Raw genomic sequence first — 25,928 nt, forward strand, 5'->3', positions numbered from 1 at the left:
GGGGTGTATATTAGGCAGCAAGTGACAATGGTCAATTTATGAAGGTGATATGTAAAGAGGATGTGCAAGCTTAAGAATATGAGACTTTTTGACAAGGGCCAAACTGATGGCTAGACGGCTGGGTCAGCGCATGACCAGCACATTTACAGTGGCAAATTAATATTTAGAAACTTGAATGGTAAAAAGAGAATCAGCAGAAGGATACAAGATCAAGCAGTGAGCTGTGCGTTCGGTCATTCATACATAGCTGAGACACCATCTCTGCCCTCAGAATCTCATCATCAGTCATGCCTGAAAGGCAAACAGAGAGCGAGAAGGTTAACTAAATTAATTAAACACCTACTGACAGAGGTTACCTATAAATATTGAGATTTCACAACAGAACCCTCTATTTAAAAACAGCCTGAAAAGTCCTATTAAGAATAACATCATTTGTACCAACCCAGGTGTATGCGGAGGCTGCACAATATGACAAGGAAGGTGAGAGCGCCTTCCAGCATGGGCCTCTCCTGCTCCGCATCCAGCACTGCGTTCTGGTGCTGTGATGCCATAGTCAACAAATCCACTACTTTAAATCTGGTTTACAGGAAGAGAACAGGAAGAGACTTCACCAAGTTAACCAGGAAATCAATCATTTAAAGTTACCATTAATGAGTGTGAAGTGCAGTGATAATACAGTTTCAGGAAAAAAGAAAAAGAACCAGAGACACACCTCTCAAACACTGAGGAAATAAAGTAGTCTGGATCTAGACGTGATGCGCAAACCTGAAAAAAAAAAACACAAAAGACACCATCTGACCCTGACAGACTTGCCAGATGTGAACAGCCTGAAAATTTAGTACTGTATGCGAAATAAAGCAATGCATAACTGTAGGCACAGGTTGAAGAGTATTATTTGTAGCATTTTATGGATGCAGAGAATTTTAAAAACCAGTATATCAGCAAGAGAGAGAGAAAAAAAAACAATACCTGTAGTAGGAATATGTCTGGGTCGATCATAGAGTTGCAGAAGTGAGACTGGACATACGTCATAGCCTGTCCTTTAATTTGAAGCCCATTCCTTACCCACATATTACTGTGGATCTCAGACAGACAAGCCTACACACACACACACACACACACACACACACACACACACACACACACACACACACACACACACACACACACACACACACACACACACACACACACACACACAGTCACAAATATAAACATAATGCTGTGTAGAGATGCAACTAACACACAATCAGTTCATTGGTTCATTAGGATTTCAATTGATTGATAATAGTGGCGCCGCTTTTTTCCTGATTCAGTCAATCAGATTTGCACTCAGTGTGAAAGTTCTCAAGTCTTAAGGAAGAACATTGTGTATTTCTATTGCATTCCTATTCAAATCACTTTAAACTTTAAATGAAAAAAACAAAAGATAAATGAAATGGCTTGCATTGTCGAAGACATCATGAGAGCACATTTTTTTCTAAATGCTTCATCCTGGAGAGCAGCTTCAAAAGCTCAGTTTCATGTTTCCCTTTTTTCAGTTACATGACATAAAAGAGTGTGCAAACGTAATCAACTAATCAATAACAAGATTATTGATCACATTTTTCACATTTACTGATTGCATTTAAGAACTCGGCAACTAATTTACTAATAAAAGTGACATATACTGAATCTGCTCACAATGCCTTTAATTGTATTTACACCTGGTCACTTCACCGGTCTTAAGTATCAGGATTTTATCTAGATAAGGCTAAGCCACTGCATGAACGCACCAAAGACGTATTTAAATCAGATGCAAATTAGATCGCTTAAACCACTTCAGGAGGTGGTCTTGGATGCATTATTTTAGCAGCGTAAACACATCCAAAAACCAAAACCCCACCCAGTACAACCAAAACACCAGTAATAACTGCCATCCAATTATCAAATCTGCATATTCTGTCCCACAAATCTTTCAGAATTCAGTCTGACTAACCGCATTTGACACCAATGTGTGAATACATGTGGCTAAAATCATATTAGGATACAATCCAGATACTGGTCACATGAAGTGGCCTGGTGTAAACAGGGTGTTATCGTATAGGAGTACTTCCTGACTCCAATCATTTAACATATTCCCTTCCTTTCAATTCTACCTGACTGAACTAATCAAATATTTATGACCCAAGAAGGAGCAACATTAAAACACACAGCTACAAACAGAAAAGGTCTCTTCAGATGGACACAGGTGTCCTTTATCCTGTTGTTTACTAACTGTATTAATGTCTGATATTTGCACAAGTCAGATCTGCTGATAAACTGGACAGCTAGGGACTGATACCATCACCACAATGCTCCACAAAGTCTAAGGCATCTGTACTAAATTCCCCTGGTGAAGCACATTTCTAAATGTTCCTAGAGCAGCAGAAACCCCCACCCACACACGTTAGTGCGTCTGTACATGACCGTACACAGGCATTGCCCCTGATGAGAATCTATTAGATGTATTCTTATGCAGTTATATGGAAAAGGTGTTAGTTACCTGTATCTGCAGAGGATGCACCATGATCTTCATTAGCATTTCTTGATCAGGGAGCAAACTGTCCAAGTCCAGACCCTGACACTTCACCGCCTGGGCCAAATCAAAAATACAGATTATATAAGATCAAAACATCCTTACTTAAGAGCAGAAGTGGAAAATTCAAAAGTAAAAGTGGAAATTCAAGATAAACACAGGCTTAAAGACTTACATTGACTTGATGTACCCTGATCACATATTTAAATCCAATAATAATTGCACTATTCCAATGATCCTATTGCTCCTACCATGAAAAGGTTCCAAAAGAAAGATTGGGTTACCTTGCTTAGAAACATGGCATAGTAGCGGTGCAGAGGCAGATGAAACGTTACTTGATTGGGAGCAGGCTGTTGGAGACATGTGAGAGAGGTGGTGATCAACACTACTGAACTGCACAAACGAAGTCAGTGTGATCTGCACTGTGGCGTGAATTTACAACAGCACGGAATTACTGTACCTCATCAACAAAACCAATGGCATCAAACCAGATCTGTAACGTCTCCAGGCAATACCGCACCACTGTCTTTGTGTATTCCTGTGTTTCCTGTCAATACAAAACATGTTCACTTTAATAACACTAAAGCTAATGAACGCCTCTGTAGTGCTTTTAAAAAGCAAATGACAGACAAAACTGTATATACATATACATAACATTGGAATTTAGGAGGAGATCACACTGAACACACTGACACCATGAAGGTTAGATTAATAAATGGTCAATAGACCAATTAAAGAAGATGGAATGTGAATGGAATTGTAGGGAAGATATGCAGTACTCTGCGTGCACTAAAGCCCCTAGTTACATGTGCTAAGCAAGACCTCTGCATTGTAAAGAAAGACTTACTACACAAGTCCTTTTACACTTTGCTGCCTTATTTGTCAGTGTGAAGAATAATTAAGGCAATGGGGTTGGTGGGGGTTGGATGGTGGCAACAGTAAGGGTTATATTCTTTTTTTTCTTTTTAAAAACAACAGCCCAGTAATAACCGAGGTACAGTAATAATCAAGAGGACCTTACCTTGACTTTGCAGTGCGTGAGTAGACCCCACATAGGCTGAGCACATGCTTCCAGTTCAGCAGCAAATGCTGCGTAGTAAGTCTGGGATTCAAACTCCACGTGCTCGTTCAACTCCCTCTTGTTCAGGTTCATCCCTGGAAAACACAGAAAAGATGGAGAAAGAAAATAGATTATAAGGTGTACAACGGTTTGTAGTTTTATAATACCACAGACAGATGTGACAAAATTAAAGCAGTACAACCATAGATGTGACATTTACTAGGATAAACATAAAGCCTATGTAACTCCTCAGTTATGAAATTATTTCACTACTTCATATCTAATCTTGCCACGCCCACTTTTAAGAGTCTGTTCCTTCAGCCTTTCTGTTAGAATTTCCAGCCATTCCTTATCAAATAGTGACTGCAGTCTGAAGTACACAGGTAAAGTAGCTAGCTATACTAACTCAATATTCCAAAAGGCTATTTTAATGTCATTTAGAGCTATGTGATGCATAGCTAACACAATACAAAAAGATGTGTTGTAAGGCACCATATCCAAAGAAGAGGACCTGCGTCTATGGCTGAAGGCACTTCATTTAAAATATCCACCTAGACGTTCATATGTCTACTCTTACCGTTTTGTGAAGGAGAAACTTGCTTAAACAAATAAGGCATATAATTGGACTTGCAAGATAGACACTTGCAAGATACACTATATGGACAAACGTATTGGGACACATGCACATCAGAATGTTTGATGATTACCACTCTACCCCCAACCCATCCCAAACATACTGGTTGGAGCACCATCACTCCACAGAACACCGATCCACTGCATCACAGCTCAATGCTGAGGGGCTTTAGATTCCTCTAGTCCACACCGGGTGTAAAGCATGTTGTGCCAATAGATTCATGTTTATCTGTTCCAAGACAGTCCTATTCTATTGGCAATACATCTCCACAAGTACTAGACAAGCTGTGTGTGTGAACATTTGCATATATGTATCAGCAACGGAACTGACCTTGAAAGAAAGAGACGAAGCTCATCCAGAGCATGAGCAGAGAGTGATCCTCCAGGAAGCGCTTGGCTACGCTTTGGTGAGAGAGAATATTAATAAAGTCGCTAACTAAAGGCCAGTAGGTGTTGTTCTTCAGCAGGGCTTCCCCACAGTTCACCACCACATGACGATTATTCTTTTCATCTAAAATGACCAAAACAAAAAAAATACATAAAATACAAAACAAACTTTTGTAATGTATCGACAACTTATGCCATCTTCAAATGGAGGTTGAAAATCTTACATTTAAAGCCAGAAATTTACAATTACTATGGATTAAACTGTTAGGTGTGTAAAAAGGTCTTTATTTGATGTATAATGTAATGCGCTACAAGTTATTCATCCAATTGTCTATTTAATGAAAATGAATATTCTACATCTCAATATTCAATTATTATTCTTTCCAGTTCTTTCAGGAGGTCATACATCCTCCAGTCTTCCCATGCAGTGAGTCACGCTCCAAGTTTCCCCATCTCCATTTGCCACACCCTGCTCTTAAACTGGCAGATTACGACCTGCTACACCGCAGCATGTTTACCTTGCAGCTCACTCTTAATAAGGCAGCTTTCCATCATGTAGAGCAGTACAGTGACCATGATGTCCAGCAGCTGGCACTCCTCGGTGACGTGGCGCGCCAACTCTTCATTACTGAACAGCTGCACGCTGATGTGTACGATTCGGTTGGACATTGTGTCGGACTCATGGCTCTTCATCAGGGTTTTCATGATGAAAGCATAGTGCTGGACAAATGTTTTTGTGAAGGTGATCTGAAGAAAAGAAGGGGGGGGGGGGGCAACAAAAATCAACAAATACACAAAACAGGATCTAAATGAATAAACACTTGACAAACAGCTAGAATTAGGAGATAATCTGTGAAAGAACCTCAGTTTGCTCCACTGGTATAAAATGCTTACCTTATAGTCCTGGTCTGGCAACATGTTGAGTAAAAAAGTGACCATCTTCTGTGGAAACTCATATTTAATAGTCCAAAACAGTAACTCTTCTAAAAAACATTTATGCTTCAGACTATCCATTATGGATGGATCTAAAAGAAGAGAACCAAAAGAACATAATCAGATACCATCACAAATCTTTACTAAGGTTTGGGCACCCTCGGCAAAAAAATAAATAAATAAATAAATAATTATTCGGACATTATATAGAGTCACCACTTTTGGCGTAGAGCGTGCAAATGCTTTTTGTAGCCAGCTAAAAGAGTCTTTCAGTTCTTGTAGGAGCATTTCCCCACTCTCCCATGGCCTCTACTTTTGAGATTTTCTTTGGTCATCTTAAAATACAACTTGTTTAGGGCCTATTCTCAATTTGTTTGTTTTATGTTTAGGTCAGAGGATTGTGAAGACCATTCCAAAAACTACTGTTTGTCTCTTTTCTAGTAGTAATCTGTGGATTTTGAGGTACATTTTGGATTAACATAGGACACCCCCTCCCCCTCAAAAAAAAAAAAAAAAAAAAAAAAAAAAAAAAAAAGGCACACCATAATATTGCACCCTGAAATGGTGCACCACCTTCTTGGTTCTTGGCAGTCCTACTGAGGTTTGGATTTGGCCACATCTCATATGGACCTTCACAGTGCTCCTGTAATTGCTCTTTAATAGCAGTATACACTTTAGAAGCTGCAAGCTGAAAATGCTTGGCCATCTGCCCTGTGGGCAATGATTCAATTCTAACGCATGGAAACGTTATTTAGATTACTCCTAATTACAGTTGGTGACATGCCTTAGGTCTTGCTCTTTAGGATTGAAGACTGAGGTATATAGTGTAAATTAAAAAACCTTAATAATAAACCTGTTTTTGCTTGTATACCTTTGGTACTGCTGCTGAGCTTCACCCTCTTTCTCTGGCCCACACACTGTCCCCCATCCTGATCCTCCTGTTCAGGAAAACAATAAGGATAAGGTGTCATCTATTTCCTTACAGTCAACACTGGGGCTCTGAACACGTGCAGATCTCGTGCAGAACGCTTAATCACTTTTATGATTACATAAAGAATGTTGTCACAGCAGTGTGCTTCAAATCTTACCTCTTTATTTTCTTCATCTGGGCTGGCTGCTGCAGTGGCCCCTACAACAAATACAAATAGAATACCAAGGGGTTTAGCCAGTTTAGCCTCAGACTAACGAGTCAATATTTCAGTAAAATCACGGATAGGTCTTACCTAACAAACTGAGCGCTCCAGCCCCGGCAGGTGAGTCTGCTGCTCCAGCACCTGCTCCTGCTGCCCCCTTCTCCTCCACAGACACTAGACCTGAATTTTTCAGTGCTGACAGGTACTTCTCATAGTTTTTCTTTGCATACATATTCTCCTCCTGGCCTGTGAGTGACAGGGAGTGTGGAACAGTTATATGCAGGAGAATATTGCAAAACACAAGCGTTAGCTCTATTAAATAAAAGCAGAGATTATTACATATGTAATTACAGTAAAGACTAATTTAGTAAAGGCTAAAAAATAAAAATAAAAATTTTAGCCTCAAAAACAGGATGTACACAATACTTCGATAGAAAAGACCAGCACAACTTTACTTCTCATTGAAGTATCTGCAAGAGTGCATCTGGTGTCCACTTACCCATGCTCAGTTCTTTAAAGGTTTGCTGATTGGTCAATATCTTTGTGAGCACAGTGCGCATGGCTCCACCCATTTTAGTGAGGTCTTCTAGGAAAGATATCTGAGGCTCCAGCTGCTGCAGAACCTTTTGTAGATCCCTGTCTGTGGCAGACTCTGGAAAAAACAGCACAAGAAAGCGGTTGAGCTGCATAACGATTTGGCTTGTGCAGAACTCATTTAGTTTTTTTTTGTTAAGGTATAACAAATTTTACTAGTTCACAACATTATAACTGGTCTATATAAATGGATCATAGAAATTCTGTACTTTCTAAAAAATTGATCAGCCGTAAAAGTGATGGCTATACAATTTCCCGGAAGGAGTCTGGGAGTGGCCCGTCCGGTGTAATTACAGGTGTATTACACCACACAATACAATAAAGAACTTAATCTACCCTCTAGTGGTCATTAACTGTAGGCTCACATAAAAAGCCTTTGTCTCAACCAGCTATTACCATCACACCCTAAAATATACCATGTGGAAAACGACACACTACCACTAGTGGGTTTGTGACTCACCTGGCTCTGTGTAGCCATCTCTCAGGTACTGTATTATGCTGATGATAAAACGAGGAAGAACCATCTCAGACATGAGCAGTAGATCACAAGGAACCGATGGAACATTCTCTCCTGTGTTTAACCGATGCCGTCTGCAAAATCTGCCACATGAAAGTTACAGCATTGGTCACAACAGAAACCAGGAGTGCAGGAGAAGATTAACCGTGTGTTATAGGACTATGCATATTGCAATATCTACTTAAAAAATAAATAAATAAACAAAGTTAATAATAATAATAATAATAATAATAATAATTTAAAATAAGTTTGATACAGTGTAAAGCTACAATTATTTATTTTGTACACAGAAGGGAAGGAGCCAAGGCATTCAAAGAGTGAGCCAGGTTCCCCAAAAAAAAAAAAAAAAAAAAAAAAAGTAACTCATACAATAGAATTAGGCCTAGGATAATCCTTAAAATATTAAAAGAGGATATCAGGAAATATGACTCAAAAGCATTATGCCCTTATATCTTCCAAACAGTTCCTTCAAAAGTATCAGCCCATGCACCAGCATATGGACTAACACCAAATACACCAGTCCTTAACCAGAACTTCACTGAGAAATAACGAGATCCAACTACTAGCTTATCTAAGTATTACCATAGAGCTAAATCAAGGTGAAAAGCACTGTTCCGACACTGGAGCAAAGAAGAGAGCAAGGACGTTATGTGCCATGAGAGTTTAGTGAACAATCTCACGCTGCTGATAAATGCTCCTACAATCTATCTATATAGAAACACAGCTGAACTATCTTTGTTCGCTAGATTACATGTGATCAATCTCATCAAAAGGCGACATAGTAATGATTCATTTTGCTCATTTCCAACATGATGAAAACAGAATGAGTTTAAATATCCACCATCAACTGGCCGGCTACTGGACTGCCTTCCTCAAGTTTCCTAAAGTCAGACAGAGGTTGATTATACTCTTACATGAGCCAGCTCGCATAAACACACAGTCCATGTAACTGACTGGGATTATATCTGCCTCAACTGAGGCCTGTTTTTGAACAAAAACAAGCATCAGGGATAAAAACGTCCATGAAAAATTCAAGCTGATGCCTAAAGATGTTCAGGAGTCGGTCATGCAAACACTGATGTTACAGTGTTACAGTTAAGATAAGCAAATGAACAAAGTCATGAACTGGAGAGGATCAGGAGGTATAAATCAAGCAGAGATCTATCAGTACAGGTGTGGGGCTGATTTCACTCCTCCCTGAGGAAAAGCATGTGCAATGTGCATCTGGAATAAACGGCATGAGTAAAGGGAAAGTGCATGACAAGCTATGGAAACCTACACTGGAAAATGTCGCTGTAGATGTAGCTAGCTAGCTGTAGCTACCAGAAGACCTGCTTCTTAATAGGCGTTGGTTAAGAATGAGACACATCTTCATTCACGAACCGCAGAGCAATCACTGCTTGAGTTAGCTATCTATCTAGCTAACTTCCTGATGATAAAGCAGCCCACTTGAAATAAAGAAATACTAAAGTGAAAGTGTCTCACTTTAAATCCACAAAAGAGACGATCCAAACACATCCAGTGACCAACGTTAGCTAGCTAGTGCTGCAGCAGAGAAAATGGAAATAACGAGCTGAGCGGCTCATTAACTATGCATTTCCCCCATTTCTGAAAAAAATAAAATAAAATACAGTGGAAGCTCGAGTGTTGAGTTATTTACTGTACGCGAAGAAATGGGTAAGACCTGTCACTGACCCTCCTGATGGGTTAAAAATAAACCAGACTTTGACACTCAGTAAGGCAGCGGCTGAAGCCTGATGCTAAGCGGCTGAAGCTAGCTGGCTAGGTTAGGTTAGCGAGCGAGCAGCGCTGCACAGCTTAGCCTGCCACTGTTCCTGTTCCCCAGGTAAATCTCCGACTAGATCAATGGTTTCCTCCTGGCATGTCAGTGCTCAACACACATATTTGGTTGAGCGCGTCTGTCCAACTGTCATTCAACAACACCGAAATATTGGCTAATAATTTATCCTTAGTTAATGACAGCAAAAACAGCTAGCTAGCTATAGCTACAGCTGAGCAGCTACGCTAGCTAGCTGGCTAGCTAGTTAGCCAGCGAGCTTAGCCTGTATCAAGCAATCAACTTACCCACTTTCTCGCATGACATTACTGTCTCCACAATCGCAGGCCCCGCCGGCCTGACTCCTAAACATGTTAAAATCATGGCCCGTGTGATCCCCGTTATTAAAACACTCCGCGCAGAGCGACATGCAAGGGGAAATGCCACAGGTCCGACATCGGTAGGCTACAAAATTAGCAGTCCAGACTAAGCCACACAGAGTAGCGTTATCGTAGGAGCGGACGGTCTTGCAGAACTCCTCGAACCCGTCCCCTCCTGCCAGCAGATATTTACACCAGTCAAGGGCCTCAGTGTCCGCCGGTGGTTTCTCTGGATTAAGCACATTATCCAGCAATTCCTGAAGTTGCCTGAGTCCAGAGCTGTTGTCAGTCCGATTGAGGTCCGCCTTTAAATGAGCGGCTGTAGCTTTCTTGTCCCGGCGTAGCAGCGACGCCGCCATCGTTCACTCTGAATTGTTGTCCAGAATTTATTTTTGTTGTCTTGTTGCTGTGTTCTCGCCGTTTCTCGCGACACACCGCGGTGTTATGAAGCACCGTGGCCAGCGGAGTGCTGTTCAGCCCACCCTGCTGAAGCACACTCGCTCGGTCAGCTGGCAGCGGTCGATGTTGCTTATCTGACCGGAGCATGCAGGTCAGACGACAACGTATACTATTTCTGGAAGCATGCCTGCCGATGATATTTAACAACACACGCAGCACAACGTAGCATCTGACAGCAAATTCACAGAAACTATTTAGACTAACCATTTGTGTCAGTTTGCATGTGGAAGATATTTCTTACGAATAGAAATACAGCCTGATATTTATTTAAAATTTTATATTCAAAAGTATCTATTATTAAAATACAGCAACAACAACAATAATGGTAATATTACTACTACTAATAATAATAATAATAATGATGATGATGATGATGATGATTATTATTATTATTAGTAGTAGTAGTAGTAACAATAATAACAATAAAAATATTATTATATATAATATAATATTATATTATTATTTTTACAATATTTTTTACAATAAAACTATTATTACAATAAAAGGTAATATTTGTCACTGTACAGCGAAATGTGTCCTCCGCATTTAACCTATCTGTGGTAGTGAACACACACACACACTAGTGAACTAGGTAGATCTAGTTCTACACACACACCCAGAGCGGTGGGCAGCCAACTCCAGCGCCCGACGCCCAGCAGAGAGCCCAGCAGAGATCAGTGCTCTAACCACTGAGCCACCACTGCCTCTATCAGCAATGAATAATATTATTATTATTATTATTATTATTATTATTATTGTAGTAGTAGCAGTAGTTCTTAGGCACCATTGTTATGGATATATTGCCTATATACTTTTCTTATTTGTAGTGGCATGCAAAAGTGTGGGCACCCCTGCTCAAAATGTCTTACTGTACTGTACTGTAAATAGCAGCATAGTAAGTGAGTAGAAGATGAACGGATAAACTTCATGTCCAAAATGCCTAAAATTAAAAATGAAACATCCATTTCAAACAAGTAAGAATAATGTAGTAGTTTTGCTTTGTATAATCTTAGAGTGAAAAAACAAAAAGAACAACATTCAAAAGGTTGGGAACCCCAAGAGATTTTTATATATAGCTCTTGGATTAAGATTCCAGCTTTTAGCTTTTTAATGAGCTTGTTTGGGCTATGCTGTATGCACAGTCATAGTTAGGTATATATATAATTTAATTATGAAATGGCAGGTAACAGGAACGGTGGAGGTCAAGATGAGGTCTGGAAAACCAAGAAATTCTGCAGAGAAATGACTGAAAATACAAATCAAGGCTATTCAAAGGCCTAGCTGGATCCCAAAAGTCCCGCAGGAAGACTTAGCAGGTTTTGGAGAGGTGGTGCAATGTTCTACTGTGTAGTGACACCTGCACAAATGTGACCTTGAACTGCTAATCACAGGGTGGGAATCAATCATGCTTTGGGCTTGTGTTGCAGCCAGTGGGAATTCTAGAAACAAACATCACACCCACATCTGTAGGATTAAAGGATACACCTTTAAATCCACACTGGACTACCTCAAGAGGTGCAATCTGAAGATTTTGCCATGGCCCTCCCAGTCCTCACACCTAAAAGTCATTTAGGCATGACAATTTGTGAATAGACCTCAAATGAGAAGCCCATGCAGGATAGTTCAAGAATCTTGCCTTTTCAAGGAAGAATCTGCAAAAATCCCCCAAACAAGAACTTAAAGACTCTTAGGTTAAAGACTCAAGTTGGGATGCTTGCCAAAGGGTTCTCACTAAGCATTAAGCACTAGATCCCAACCACCCAAAATCTTAATCCTAATACTAAATCTTACATTAAAACCTTTTGGAAACCATGCTTGTATGCTTAGCGTGGTAACAATATATACACAGCTGGTAGCATTAATTATGTGCATTAGATCACAAATAGCCAAGTTCTACAGAGTGGTATATCAGCAGTCCCACAGCTTAACATCTCTGATGAAGGCACCACTGCTTTTAGTTGAGCAAGCTGAAGTTAAACTCTTTTTGTTAATCAAAAACATGGTTTTAGGGGTTTGAACGAAGCAATAAACAGTCTTCATGCCACTTTCTGAAAGCCAGTGATTCACAAAATTGTATTAGATAGGTTCATTTAAATTTGTATTTCATATAAATATGATATTTCATACCAAAATAATACCATTGGAAGCTTATGTGTTTTTTTTCTAAAAACAAGCACTGTTTATTAAACATCCAGTAACAAACAAACAGCCCATATGATTCAAGAAATGACATTTTCATTTTGGTATGCAAATCGTACACGTCAATTATGTACAACGATACGATCAGGACTAAAATGACAGAAGCAGGTTTTATTTGTTTGCAGGATGACTACTGCATTGCCCTAGAAATCAGCAAATCAGACAGCTTGATTATATACTAGCAAATGTAATGTGCAGCACTGAAGCATCATACCACGTAGAATGTAATGAATTTTAAATGAAATGTTAGATGAATACTGAAGAGAGTAAATCTCTGGACCTTCATAGTTCAGAACAGGCATCCCTTTGCTAGCAACTGATCATGCTGGCATGTAGCATCATTCATTATTGGCACCATGTAACAGAACTGGCGAGTTTGCCATTGATTTGGGTGTTTTCCTGATTTTTATAGATCCTTTGAAGAACATTCATTTGAATGGCACAGTTACTCTAATTTTGAGGTTTCCAAACAATTGACTCGTCCCTGAACAACCGTTACGCTTATAACTATCGACATCTAAATGTGATAATTGACCAGGTCTGTCCTCAAACCTGGGAGATCAATGATGGAACAGAATGTTAGAAAAACTTACAGCATTAGCAAAAACTAATCGTCAATGTGAAGTAATTATATACAGTTTGATATATCAGCCAGTGATGATCTATTGAACTAGACGTGATTCTGTTTATAGTCTGAGAGTAAGATATTCTCAGTTTGTTTTTCTTCACACTCAGTCTTGGTCATTGTGGAGAGGTGACGACAACAACAGTACATATGCTGTAGGTTACTGGAGGTGTACAAGAGGTGCATGGTGTCAAATTCATGGTGTTTATTTTAAAGTAAATGTTCTTGCCGTCTCCAACATTCTTCCTGCTGATTTTCAGAACAGGACCACGCAACTACAAACATCCAACACATTTCTTGTCACATATAAAGTCACAAATGAAAATCTGAAAGGTAAAAACAACATAAAAAAATAATACATCAAGCCGCTATTAAAAATACAGACTGTCACTTAAATTATATAAATAGAAAGGTAAAAACTGAATAAGTACATTTAAGGCTTAAGGGCTCTTCTCTCCAACATGGAACTTAAATAGGTCAGGATATAGATAGTTAGACAATTAACATCCAAATTCAAATGCTTTAAAGTGAATAAATAAATTGTAACAGATCCAGAAACACTCTTAAATCACCTTCCGACCAATGGTATTACACAAGGCATCCAGTATCCTTAATCACTGATGAACGAGTTAATGGTCAACTAAAGCCTTGATCTACCACATTACCCATTGTGTGACGTTGTGTAAACTCTATGCATAGGCTGTAACTACATGTACCGTTTGATATCCTATATACTCCCATTAATCTCATATTAAACCTGTAAAAATATCTGCTGTCCTATATCTACAGACAAATGTATTTACTAGAAAACAGTGCTAAATATCTCTTCAGTTAGTACAGCAGAGTGTTAAACCACATTCTATATTACTGTACATTCAAAGGTTAGACTTGAATTTATGCTCTGAGATTGGTTTTAATGGCTAACATTTAAAACGTTTACCCACAGTGATACACCTCCGTCGAGGACAGTTCATTAATACTTCCACAGTCCACAGCTCTATTTCCGTAGTAGGCCAGGGGCCCAACACACCACACTCCACAAGCCACAAGATGGCACTGTTCAGCTCTGGAGAACACACTTGTTTTCTAGACAGGCAGTGGTACTTTTTATTTATTTATTTAATTATTAAAAGTGATGTTGCAGGCCTTGTCTTGATGTGCCCGAGTGGTAAATCCCTGCTGTGTATTTGACATGAAAGACCATATTTGAAAACATCCACACATTTCTGTACACAAAAAAATTTGGTGTTGTACACTCTTAAAAATGAAGGTGCAACAAAGGGTTTTTTGGAACGGTGCGGCTGAAGAACCGTTTGATGGATTGTTATTTTAAAAAACAAAGTGTGTGAGCTTAAGAAACCTTTTTAAGGTTGTCTACAGAACTGTAGACTCAAGCAAGAACCATTTCAGAACCATTATTTTTAAGAGTGTAGCCTAGAACATACTGTCTGCCGGCCTCTTCTCCAGTGTGTATTTCACTCCTATATGGTGTGTCCCATAGTGCTACTGACCAGGCCTTTAATGTTAGTGACAGGTCTGACGTCATGCAGCTGCTTGCGTCTGTCGATGAAAGCTGCGAGCCTAGCCGTATCTAGCGGAGTTTTGGAGTAGTCCCCGCTGTGAGCGCTCACCCACGGGTGCTGCAGACATGAGGATGAGCTTGGTCTCTTCCTGGGGTCCTGGTTCAGCGCAGAGACGATGAAATCTCTCGCTGCCTGACTCACACCACAGAAATACTCATCTGGAAAGCAGAAGTCAAGTTTGCAGATGTTGACACACGTCTCCTCCAGACTTTCATCCAGAAATGGGGAGACTCCACTCAGGAGGACGTACGCCAGCACACCAACACTCCACACGTCCGTGGATAGGGAGACAGGGGTGCCCTGAATCAGCTCTGGAGCAGCAAACTCAGGGTTCCCCAGCAGGAGGTGAACATAACGGTGCCCTGATATCTGTACTGCATCCCCAAAGTCTATCAGCTTCACACAAGGAACAGGCATGCGGCGATCCACCATCAGGTTTTCAGGCTGTGCAGGAGAATGTGGGATTAGTGAGCTGGAATTTGTCAAAAAGGGAAGCTCTAAAAAGTGATAGGTAAGTGTTTAATATATTAATGTGTTACATACACAATTTGGACAAAAGTATTGGGACACCTGCTCGTTCATTATTTCTTTCAAAATCAAAAAAGGTATTAAAAACAGCTCATCCTGTTTGTGTCGGAGTAACTGTTTCTGCTGCGCAAGAAAGACTTTCTACTGTTTTGGATCATTGGACGTGACAACCTGATTGCATTAAGTGACAAGAGGGTTAGTAAGGTCAGGATGTTGGAAGATCACCACCCCACCTCCTGCTGAACTCCCCAACCCTTCCAGAATGTACTGGATGGAGCACCATCATTCCAGAGAACACAGTTCCGCTGCTCCACAGCTCAATGCTGGGGGTCTTCATAACTCTATAGCTCACACTTGGCATTAGAGGATCTACAGGGACTACTCAAGCGGTGTGTGTGTGCATTTTTTACATCTGTGTCAACAATGGGTGAAACTTAAAGTGGTTAAATGCATTCATTAGAAGGGGTGTCCACAAACAACTGGACATGTAATGTACATTAACTGTACATTCATTTAAATGGGTGTGGTTTTAAAGATGCACCTTTACATCCAGGTGAGCCACTTTGCAGGTGTGCAGATGCTGTAAGGCCTCCAAAGTATCCTTAATGAAGAAGGCCACTTTTTCCTCCATCAGCTCATCATGGGCCACCAGGTAATCCAATAGGCGTCCACCCTCCAGCCTGATTAAAAAAAAGAAATAAAAGACAGTTCATGAAGCCTGAAAGTCTTCACAAAACCTTAAGTTTAAAAAAAAAAAGGTTAAAAATAGAAGCCATTCCTATTCAGCTTTTCATTGCAGGCTTTGAAAGGTCACACTTACAGCTCCAGGACGAGTATGTAGGCTGTGGGTGACTCGTAGGTGTCAGTCAGCACCACTAGCTGAGGGTGCTGGACGTGCTTTAGGATATCTGCCTCGTGAGCCACCTGCTCTTTCTTCTGCATCTTCTTATTGACATACTTCACAGCCACCTCCTTCTTACTGGCCTTATGCAGGCATTTCCTTACCACAGAGAAACGGCCCCTGCCACAGAGAGAAAGAGAGAGACAGAGGATGAGGAAAGGTGCACCGCAGTGTCCAGAGTGAATGTGCACCAAGTCTAATTTTCTGGATTAAAAAACAAAGGTAAGAAGAAACACAGCAATCAATCAATAGCTTACCTTCCAATTTCTCCGATTTCTATAAACACAGATTCAAAGTTGTCTTTCCACTGGATTCCCGTTCCATCGTACGTTGAAACTTCAGAAAGAAACACACAGATTACGCTGTGTATATTGATTTTCCAAAAATAACCCTCTGATCGATAAATTCATTAATGTTTGAAGAAACTAAAAAAAAGAAGTTTGCAAAGGGTGCAGTACTAACCACAGCTGGGTAGTGTGACCATGTTGGAAGGTTCACTCGGGGCACTGATGCCCCAGGGGTTGCTGGCTCTGACTCTAAACTGGTAGTGTCCGCCTGGGATCAAGTTCTCAATCTTCACACACATGTCCGCTGTGGACACTACCGACTGCTGCCACACTAAGGAGTCTGTGCACAGATACACACATGCACATATCCTTAGCAGTGTTGGGGGTAACGTGGTACAAAGTAACGCATTACATTTTTTAAGCTGTCTTCTGCATAATTTGTGTATGCGCACCTTGCCACAGCTGACTGCATGTAACATGTGACTGTGAAAGTGACAAGCACAGCACGAATGCAGTTTAGCTACAATGGCAGAGGACAAGAGTGGAGGTTTCCACAAATGGAGATCTCATTATTGTAGTTATGTCCATGCCGAATGCTGGAAAAGCAGTTTGTAGACACATTTAATGAGAGAGAATGCTAAAACGAAAGACCCCTGTACTGCAGTGGCTAAAGACCCCTGCACCAAAACATGTAGAAAAATTCAGGCTACCCTCTTGTCTGTACTCCACGGTGTAGCTGGTTATAGCACAGTTGCCGGAGCTGGCAGGGGGAAGCCAGTGCACCACCACAGCCGTACTGCTGGCCTCCTGCGCTACTGGCCTTGCTGGAGCTGCTGGAACTCCTACCAAAGAGACAGTACATCAACCAGATAATTAGACATGGGCTTGGGACAACAAGTTTTCTTTTTCCACATTACCCTGCTGAACGTTAATCCAGGCTGAAGTGCAATAGCAGGCACCTGATCAGAAGATGAACCGAGGAACATGTACATTGTGGCATCCCCTTCTTTTCCACATTACCTTGCACTTTAATGGATGCAGAAGACGAGGCTGTTCCGTGGTCGTTAATGGCAACGCAGGTGTAGATGCCAGTATCCTGGGGCATCAGGTTACAGATCTTTAACAGAATATCTCCCGTTTCCCTGGAAACACAGAGTACATGATGCAGTAGCAGTCAGGACCTTTCTGCAAACACACATCCACTGCTTGAGAGTCCACACCGAGATCAAAGCAGTAAGACTGAACTTGAAAGCAAATATTGAATAATAAGTAAGAGCAAATCTGCACAACTACAAATCTTATTAAATAAGATGTTCATAAACCACAGACAATTATGCAGGTTGTGTTGTATGAAATTACAGAGCTTGTAACATCTGTATCTTTATTATTACTGAGTAAAACCATACTATCAGAGATGAACACTTTAAACTGCGGGACGTTCACGGTTCTAAAAGCTAATGAATACATTCTCCACAAATCGGTCATAACATACACCTCTAAGTCCAATGCCAGGAGTTGTGGGTCAGTGAAACTCTTGGAAGAGTTGATCCACTGTTGGGAGGAGTTCGAGTCAAGTCTGTGGTCCAAAACTAATCATCCAACATTAGTACCTGTCCTCAGTAATGAGCTTGAGTCTGAATGCAGTCAAAACCTCACAGCAATGTCCCAACATCTTGTATACTGCCTTCCCAGACGAGTGAAGGCTGTTACTGCAGAAAAGACGGGATGAACCTCCCCATTAATACCCCTGATTTCATAGGAAGCGTTGGACGAGCTGGTGTCTCCAAGCGTTTGGACGTACAGTGCACCACTATTGTAGACCTGGAAATTGTGAACTTTTGGAATTGTCATCGTCCTTCCCCAGCACAGATGCTCCTCTTCGGCTCTACTGCGCAGCTGTGTTTACCTGATATTGATAGTGAAGCGGTTGTTGTTGACCAGTAGGCTCTGATCAGGACCTTTTAGGGTGATGGTGGGTTTTGGGCGGCCACAGACTTTACAGCACAGGACCACAGTTTCCCCCAACGCACACGTCACATCAGCCAGAGGGATCAGAAACTCTGGAGCCACTTCACAAGACAAACAGAGAAGAACAGAACTATCACTCAGCACATTCAGGCTTGCTATCTTGCCAAGTCATTTTGGACCATTTCTATTGGTTTAGTCATCACAAAATGTTCACACAATATAATAATAAATATATATCACACACACACACGTACATACAGTCATAATAATTTGCAAAATGTTATTAATAGAAATGCAATTTTCTTGTGAAGAAAAAGTTAGGACGCCCTATGCCCTAATAGCTGGTATCCCCCCCCCAACTTAGTTAGATTATTCATATAATGATCTACTAGTCTCTGGCATCAACTTGAAAAAAAGGTTTTCCCCATTCTTTCAGCTGTGTGATGCTTCAGCATTAGTTCTTAGAACGGATGGTCTCACATTCCACATTTCCTCAAGTGTCCTCTAATACAATAAAGAATTCCTAGTGAGTTCTATGTTGGAGAGCTCTCCAAGCACTACTGCAGACAAGCAGCCCCAAACATGACATTTCCACTTCCATGCTTTAAAGTATATGTTGTAATGCTGTCTCTGCTTTATGTCAAACATTTCCTCTGTTACGGTGTCCAAATTCAACTTTGGATTCATATGCCCAAAGAACATTGCTCCAGATGTCCTGATCTTGGTCTAGGTGTTCTCTGGAAAAGTTTAGTTTAGCTCTGATGTTTTGTTTTGGTGGCAATGGTTTTCTTCTTGCACCTATGAATATCAAACGTGTATGGTGTCTTTCTGAACCTCTATACATATGTATCTTGTATTCTGCTGAACTTGCTAGAATGGCCTGACCTGGCCATGTTAACAGTTGATGTACTTGTAAATGGTTTAGTGGCCAGTAGAACAGCTGCTTTCTAAGTGTTCTTTTTAAACCCCTTCCCAAACTGCATCTACAACCTTCTTTCTGAAGGCCTCAGAAAGCTCTTTGGATCTCACCATGGTAATAACACCCACTTTACCAATAAAGAGCAAACCAAAAATAAATGTTTGAAGTTTAAATAAGACAGAAATCTAATATATGCTTATATATATATATATATATATATATATATATATATATATATATATATATATATATATATATATATATATATATGAGTGTGTGTGTATTAATAAATGCTTAACTTGTTTTCAAGACCTGTCTTTTTTATATTTGAATAATTATTTTACGTAATGTTTATGTTGTGAAATTCCCATTTCACTTGTTCACAAATTTGACATGTTTTAAGAATTACTGGATATGATATTTCATGGAAATATTAGTTTTATGCTATAAAATGACGTCAAACATCTACTAAATGATAAAGAAAATAAAGATAAGCACACACACATCCGGTCTTACCTTCTTGAATGAAATTGGGATTCATTAACTGTGAAATAGAAAAAAAGCCATTAAAACGTTGAACTTTGAAGAGCTCCACAAAGAGAGAGAGAGGTCAAACACATCGTACACTGGAAAGAGTGAAGAGGAAGAGAGAATTTTGGCCGCTATGTATCTTGCGTCACACCACTGGGTGGCAGTAATGAGATACATTGAGTCATATTCATTAATAAAAGAGATCACATTACTAAGGCTGGGTGTTTGTGTCACACCGTTCATGGGTATATGCTTATGTTCATCACATTTCACTTTCATTGATCCATTTGTTGAGGTTTTGCTCCTCGCTCTTCTGCTACTGTATCAGAACACCACCACAGGCTACAACTACACACTCTGTGAGGACAGCATGCATTCAGGCGTATGTTGAAGGTCTACCTCCATGCTAGTTTTGGGGTCTAGTTCATCCTCACATTCTGATTCCTCTGAGCTGTGAGACTCCTGTGGTTCAGGAGGAGAGAGAGAGCAACGTTAGACGCCTCACAACACGGCCTTGAAGACGAAACACATAGCACTGCTCCAACAAGTCACTACACATTTCAAAGTGAGCAGAGTGAGAAAAGGTTCAACCTTTATGGTCCTCTGGTTATATATATATATATATATATATATATATATATATATATATATATATATATATATATATATATAAATAAAATAAAAAAGTGAGTAATTTTGCCTAAGGTATGGTTAACATGGGAACTGATGCTCTATTTATATTCCCCTAACGTGCATTAAGGAACACCAATCCTTTTGTTAAAGGCATTATGTGCTAGTGAGTGGCATGCCAGCAGTGCACAAATCACTGTGAATCCTTTAATTCTCAGTTTGTTGTCATTTTACACACAGGTGAGGGTGCAAAAACACACACGCTCCACCTCCAGCAGCACAAACACAGGCTACTACTCACTTTTACAGTGACCTTGCTGCTGAGAATGTCCTTTGGCTTACGCAGTCCATTCTCAAGCTTTGGGTCACTTTTCCCCCCGCTCTCCTTGTCGGCACGTTTGCGGGCACGGAGTGTGTTCCACGAGAGAGATTTCCTGTTATATTAAAACATGACCCGGTCAAACCTTACTTTCAGACAGAGCTTGGGAGAGGAATAACACATTGGAACAAAACTGACCAGAACAAATACATGAACAGTAGCCACACAATGAACTGTGATGCATCTTAGTCACTGTAGTAAGGATAATACAGTTGTTGCTGATTTTGTAAGTGAAAGTACATGAACAGTTCAGGGGAAACCTTAAATCTGGCTTCTTCTGGCAATGTTTGAATGTAAACAATGTTGAACTAAGCAAATAAACTATAGGATATGTGAACTTCTTTTCACCCACAGAATCAACAAAAGCATGTTGTTTGGTCAGGGTGCCCAAACTTTTGCACACAATTGTATAATTGCGGTTCAGAGTTTACATACACTCATCGCAGACATAAATGTCATGGCAAAATGGAATATATGCTGAATTAAGAATTCTGAGGCAGTTCTCCTCCTTCATTATTCCATCCACTTTGTGCAAAGTACCAATTTCAACACTGCCTGAGAACACGCTGCTGCCACCACCATGCTTAACAGCTGTTACAGTGTTCTTGGTAAACTGTTAATTTTAATCAAGCTTGAAGGAGTAGTTTTTGGAGCAGGGGCTTCTCACTTGGGCGACAGCCCCTCTGTCCAATTTCCTCTTCGCTAGGGGTGACCGTTTGGTTCTTTTTTCAGACCTTGGCAAAGTGACTGCACCTTCCAATAACTTGCACTTAGGTTTGCATGTCCTATGTTTGGAAATGGCTCCAGGAGACATCCCTGACTTGTTTAAACCACTTAGTTCTTTGGGCGTTTTCACTGTACTGGGTGTTGGTCAATCTAATGAGTGTTGAAGGAACAAGGTCTATTTATGTGGGCAAAGAGAAGCTACTAGCTGTAGTCAATCATGATCACTAACAGGAAGCTAAGAGGCCATGGCAAGTTTAAAGCCTTTTAAGAACTTTTAACACCATAGAATTGCTAATGGGTATATGTTTATTTTTGAATGTGTTGATTTAAGAAAATCCACCCAAAAAACTAAAATTAAATCAAAGATGGGTGTTGTAGACTTCTTTCTATTAAAAGAAATCATAGAAGGCCCAATATCGCCACAACATTCATGTCCATGATGTGTGTTTGTAAACGTCCAGCTGCAACTGTATCTTTCTTGCTTCATCAAGACTGTAACTATCAAATCAAGACCAGTTATAAATTAAAGTGTCAATCATTTTCCCCACAATTTACACCATTAGCCTGAAATGCTTTACATACTACAGATCAGTGGTCATGCTCTTACACCATGGTGGATACACACAGTTTGTGAAGAAGCAGCATAGCCCTCATGATCTCACATCAATCTGAATCAGAAATGTGAGACAAGACAAAAAGAGGTCTGATGCTGAATCATGCACAAACGTTTACTGTCCAGGACCAGTGCGGTTAGTACAAACACAAAAAGGGAACTACACACTACAAGATTAAGAAAATAAGTCAATAAAATAACTCAAATAAATAAAAGTGCATAAACCATATTCTGCCTTGAATTACACTAAGGGCTGTTTATTATATATAATATTAAACTGTATATTAAACTAAAGGACTACAGAATATGTCAAATAAATCATGTTTGTGCTTTACGAGAGGCAATAGTAGTGTGACTGTACAGTATTGTGATATAGTACTGTGCAAACATGGCTATAAAATCATAAACAAAAGCTTCCATTGTAATTCATGCTCATGTCAAATTTTTATTTTACATATTTAAAATAATACATTTAAAACTATTCGTTAACTACAATGCTGAACATTGCGACTATCATTGTATTGCACAAAACTGCCTTCATTATTAAGGATTCTCTTAAATAGTGCAAAAGACTTTTTACAGGAATGTACTGAAAAGAGTAAACAACAAAACATATTTACAGTTTATGGCCAACATATTTGATTAAGGAAAAACAAAACAAAACAAAACAAATAAAACGGAACTGAACGTTGCAAAAATAAGATTAAAACAACATAATCTGTACAAAATTGCCATAGACAATAACAGAAACTTTCTCCATCAGGAGAAACTACTCCAAGTCCATCCTAGATTTTCTTTTTTTGTCTTTCAAAAACATTGAACAAAAAACAAACAACAAAAACGTGGTGTTAGGAAACAGAAATAACAGTCCAGACATGTCAGTTTCCACACTGATGTAAGATTCCTTCAACATCTTCTGTCTACACCAAAACAAGGTTTTTTTTTCCTATAGTACTTTCAATAATTCACTTTTTTTACTTGACCTCAAAATAAAATAAACACAAAACAAACAAACAAACAAACAAAAAAACGTCCGAAGAAACAAACATCTCCCCATAGAAAAGGTCCAACATATCCGGGTTAGTTCCAACAAAAGAGGGTGGGGGAGGGGTATTCAAAAGGAGGGAGGAGCCTTGGTTTAACAATCCAATCAGAGCTCCAGTTAGTGTTGATTGACACTTACTTGATGTTCGAGTCAGCAGCAGTGTCTATGATGGTTTTAGAGAGAGGGCCGAGGATGTTGCCTGGCACCCAGCCCTCGGCAGCAGGGGACTGGCTGTTGGCGGGCCGGTACACCAGGTACATGTTCTGCTGATTAGTAGCGAGCACTTGCACCATTTCACCCTGCGTGACGCAAATTTCGTTCTCCTTCAGTGCACTGTAGTCCTGAGTCACCATCATAGAGGACGACATACCATTACAGCCAACTCCGTCATGCTGCTGTAGGACAGAGAGAGTGAGAGACAGAAAGAGACACACACACACACACACACACACACACACACACACACACACACACACACACACACACACACACACACACACACACACACACACACACACACACACACACACACACACTTGAGACATTACTAACAGAAGCAGATATTTGATCACAACTCCTGTTCTCCTAAAATGTGTTGCAACATTTTAGAACACTGTTAGAAATTTGGCACACAGGAGGCAGATTCAGCAGTCAGGAGACTGGATCTTCAGTGTTGACGAGTTTATTGCACACAGAGACGTACGAGTACAACTCAGTCTATCACGGTCAGTCTAGTCTGATTAGGGATATTTCGGGAGGACCTTATATACATTGGGAATAGTGGGAGGGGAAAGGGTGATGAAGAAGAGGAATTTAAGGAGGAGTATGTAGGGGAAAAAGGTGAAGCATGCTGCTTGATATATTAGATGCTCATTTTGACAAATGAATAAAATGGCTATATTTGCATTGTAGACATTATGATCCTTGGTTTCCATCACCACCACCATTTGTTTTTCTACCACACATACAACTCCCAATGTCTTTATTCAGAGCCCAGTGTTTGGATTGTGCTGATTTTTAAAAATGTTTTTATTTATTTATTTAAAGTTGGCCAGCTTCCCTTAAAAATGAATACCTGAAAAAGGTTAAATGTAGCACATCAGAACATTCCAAAACAGACTCAATGAAGCTGTGTTATGTTGTGTGAAGGGGATGCAGAATGTGTCAGATCTGCAGAGCTTTTTTCCCCTCAAACATCAAAGGCTCCCTAACACCCCTATGGAGCCAAAGCAAACTAGGTCACAATAAATGCTAATAATAACCTAGCTGTACAGCAACAGTGCTCCCAGTTCTGTTTAGCTACTGTGAGTGTGCTCATGCACATTAACAGAACTGATGATAATATCAGTTGGAACTCACATTAATCAGTAAAAGCTTGTACACAGCACCCATCATCAAATTCTGCATAAAAAGACATTTGGCACACTGGAGAAAGTGAATACACTTACTATGGAGACTAGATGGGAGGTATACCGCTGTAATAGTGTATGTAATGATGAAATTTAACCCAAAAGACAAGTGATAAAACACTCATTTGAACAGATTAATCACTGAATATTATTATGAACTCAATTTTATTGCTTGTTAAATATATATTTAGATCATTGTGATATTCATCATTACCATCGTGATAACAGAAAGTATTGTGATATAAATATGAATTCACATCACACACTCCAACTACGGGCTTTTTCTCAATTTTTTAGTGACCCCCAAGAAGGTGAGGAGAGTAAATCACCACTCACCTTGGAGCTATCGTATCTGTCAGAGTGTTTGTGGGGCTCAAAGCAGGGGCTGCCATTGGAGGTAGGTATCTTTAGTGGAGCGGAGACCCGTCCGCACAAAGGAGGTTTCTCTGGGCTGACTGATGCAGTGGAGCTGGGTCTGCTGCTGGACTGACCACTACGCCCCCCGGTGGACGAGTTTCGCGTCAGGGAGCTACTCTTCTCTTTCTGATACTCGATGGGAGACTGGAGAGCTGCGGAGACACAGGTCACGTCTAAACTACACCTCTAGGTGAACAGTGTGACAGCAGAACCAATGATGCACACAGTGACTTCCATTAACTTTCCAAGCAAATTGGGTCAGTGATGCCATGCAGTCAAAATCCACTAAGCTCACCTGACAAGAAGTTGCTCTGGGCGTCCAGCAGTTCTGTGATGTGCTGCACCCACACCTGTTTAATGTCAGTGTTCGCTGCCTGCAGAGTGAAGCGTTCAGACGACCCACGGCATGACAGCACAAACTTACACGGGTCATTGTCCACATGATCCTCCAGACCCAGGTAGCTCACCTAGTATACACACACACACACATACACACAGCATGATGATTAGAATTACAGTAATACAAGACTAACTAAATTATAAGAATTATATGAAATAAATGATAAGGGATGATCATACGAGTTCAACTGTGCTCCCCTTGCTCCACATATAGACAGCCAAGATGTTTGGGGTCCTAAGTTTGCTTGTTTAGTTCTAGGTTGTGTAAAGTTAACCAGTTTTCAATCAGTTCAACTTACAACTTAGCCCTACCAGTTAATCGTGGAATATGTAGGAGGG

At 40.1% G+C, this 25,928-nt stretch overlaps 2 protein-coding genes across 10 annotated transcripts in view; both read right to left on the minus strand.

Moving 5' to 3' along the window:
- Window positions 1-10,500, minus strand: part of ubr3 (ubiquitin protein ligase E3 component n-recognin 3) — a 49,239-nt gene extending 38,739 nt beyond the window's left edge. For 2 of the 3 annotated variants that reach the window (XM_072685871.1, XM_072685870.1), the window contains exons 1-17: window positions 9,900-10,500; window positions 7,758-7,897; window positions 7,203-7,355; window positions 6,794-6,949; window positions 6,659-6,699; window positions 6,442-6,508; window positions 5,532-5,662; window positions 5,156-5,384; window positions 4,582-4,761; window positions 3,579-3,712; window positions 3,018-3,104; window positions 2,842-2,907; window positions 2,525-2,614; window positions 970-1,098; window positions 713-765; window positions 443-576; window positions 206-291 (exon numbers count right to left, since the gene is read on the minus strand). In XM_072685871.1, the coding sequence (XP_072541972.1) occupies window positions 206-291; window positions 443-576; window positions 713-765; window positions 970-1,098; window positions 2,525-2,614; window positions 2,842-2,907; window positions 3,018-3,104; window positions 3,579-3,712; window positions 4,582-4,761; window positions 5,156-5,384; window positions 5,532-5,662; window positions 6,442-6,508; window positions 6,659-6,699; window positions 6,794-6,949; window positions 7,203-7,355; window positions 7,758-7,897; window positions 9,900-10,330 (2,307 nt within the window). In that variant the 5' untranslated portion in view covers window positions 10,331-10,500. Of the gene's footprint in view, window positions 1-205; window positions 292-442; window positions 577-712; window positions 766-969; window positions 1,099-2,524; window positions 2,615-2,841; window positions 2,908-3,017; window positions 3,105-3,578; window positions 3,713-4,581; window positions 4,762-5,155; window positions 5,385-5,531; window positions 5,663-6,441; window positions 6,509-6,658; window positions 6,700-6,793; window positions 6,950-7,202; window positions 7,356-7,757; window positions 7,898-9,093; window positions 9,215-9,899 lie in introns of those variants that run through there. The other variant, XM_072685872.1, reaches the window with a different exon arrangement.
- A 2,085-nt stretch (window positions 10,501-12,585) lies between these two features.
- The window catches only part of kalrna (kalirin RhoGEF kinase a), a 210,387-nt gene continuing 197,044 nt past the window's right edge, over window positions 12,586-25,928 (minus strand). For 5 of the 7 annotated variants that reach the window (XM_072685875.1, XM_072685873.1, XM_072685877.1 and 2 more), the window contains 14 exons: window positions 25,486-25,657; window positions 25,110-25,342; window positions 23,503-23,759; window positions 20,903-21,035; window positions 20,371-20,433; window positions 19,957-19,984; window positions 18,460-18,622; window positions 17,574-17,695; window positions 17,264-17,395; window positions 16,729-16,893; window positions 16,524-16,602; window positions 16,186-16,386; window positions 15,907-16,045; window positions 12,586-15,281 (listed from right to left, as the gene is read on the minus strand). In XM_072685875.1, the coding sequence (XP_072541976.1) occupies window positions 14,736-15,281; window positions 15,907-16,045; window positions 16,186-16,386; window positions 16,524-16,602; window positions 16,729-16,893; window positions 17,264-17,395; window positions 17,574-17,695; window positions 18,460-18,622; window positions 19,957-19,984; window positions 20,371-20,433; window positions 20,903-21,035; window positions 23,503-23,759; window positions 25,110-25,342; window positions 25,486-25,657 (2,433 nt within the window). In that variant the 3' untranslated portion in view covers window positions 12,586-14,735. Of the gene's footprint in view, window positions 15,282-15,906; window positions 16,046-16,185; window positions 16,387-16,523; window positions 16,603-16,728; window positions 16,894-17,263; window positions 17,396-17,573; window positions 17,696-18,459; window positions 18,623-19,956; window positions 19,985-20,370; window positions 20,434-20,902; window positions 21,036-22,420; window positions 23,760-25,109; window positions 25,343-25,485; window positions 25,658-25,928 lie in introns of those variants that run through there. The other 2 variants (XM_072685874.1, XM_072685876.1) reach the window with 2 other exon arrangements.

This window comes from Salminus brasiliensis, chromosome 8 (assembly GCF_030463535.1).
Source record: "Salminus brasiliensis chromosome 8, fSalBra1.hap2, whole genome shotgun sequence".
NCBI lineage: Eukaryota > Metazoa > Chordata > Actinopteri > Characiformes > Bryconidae > Salminus > Salminus brasiliensis.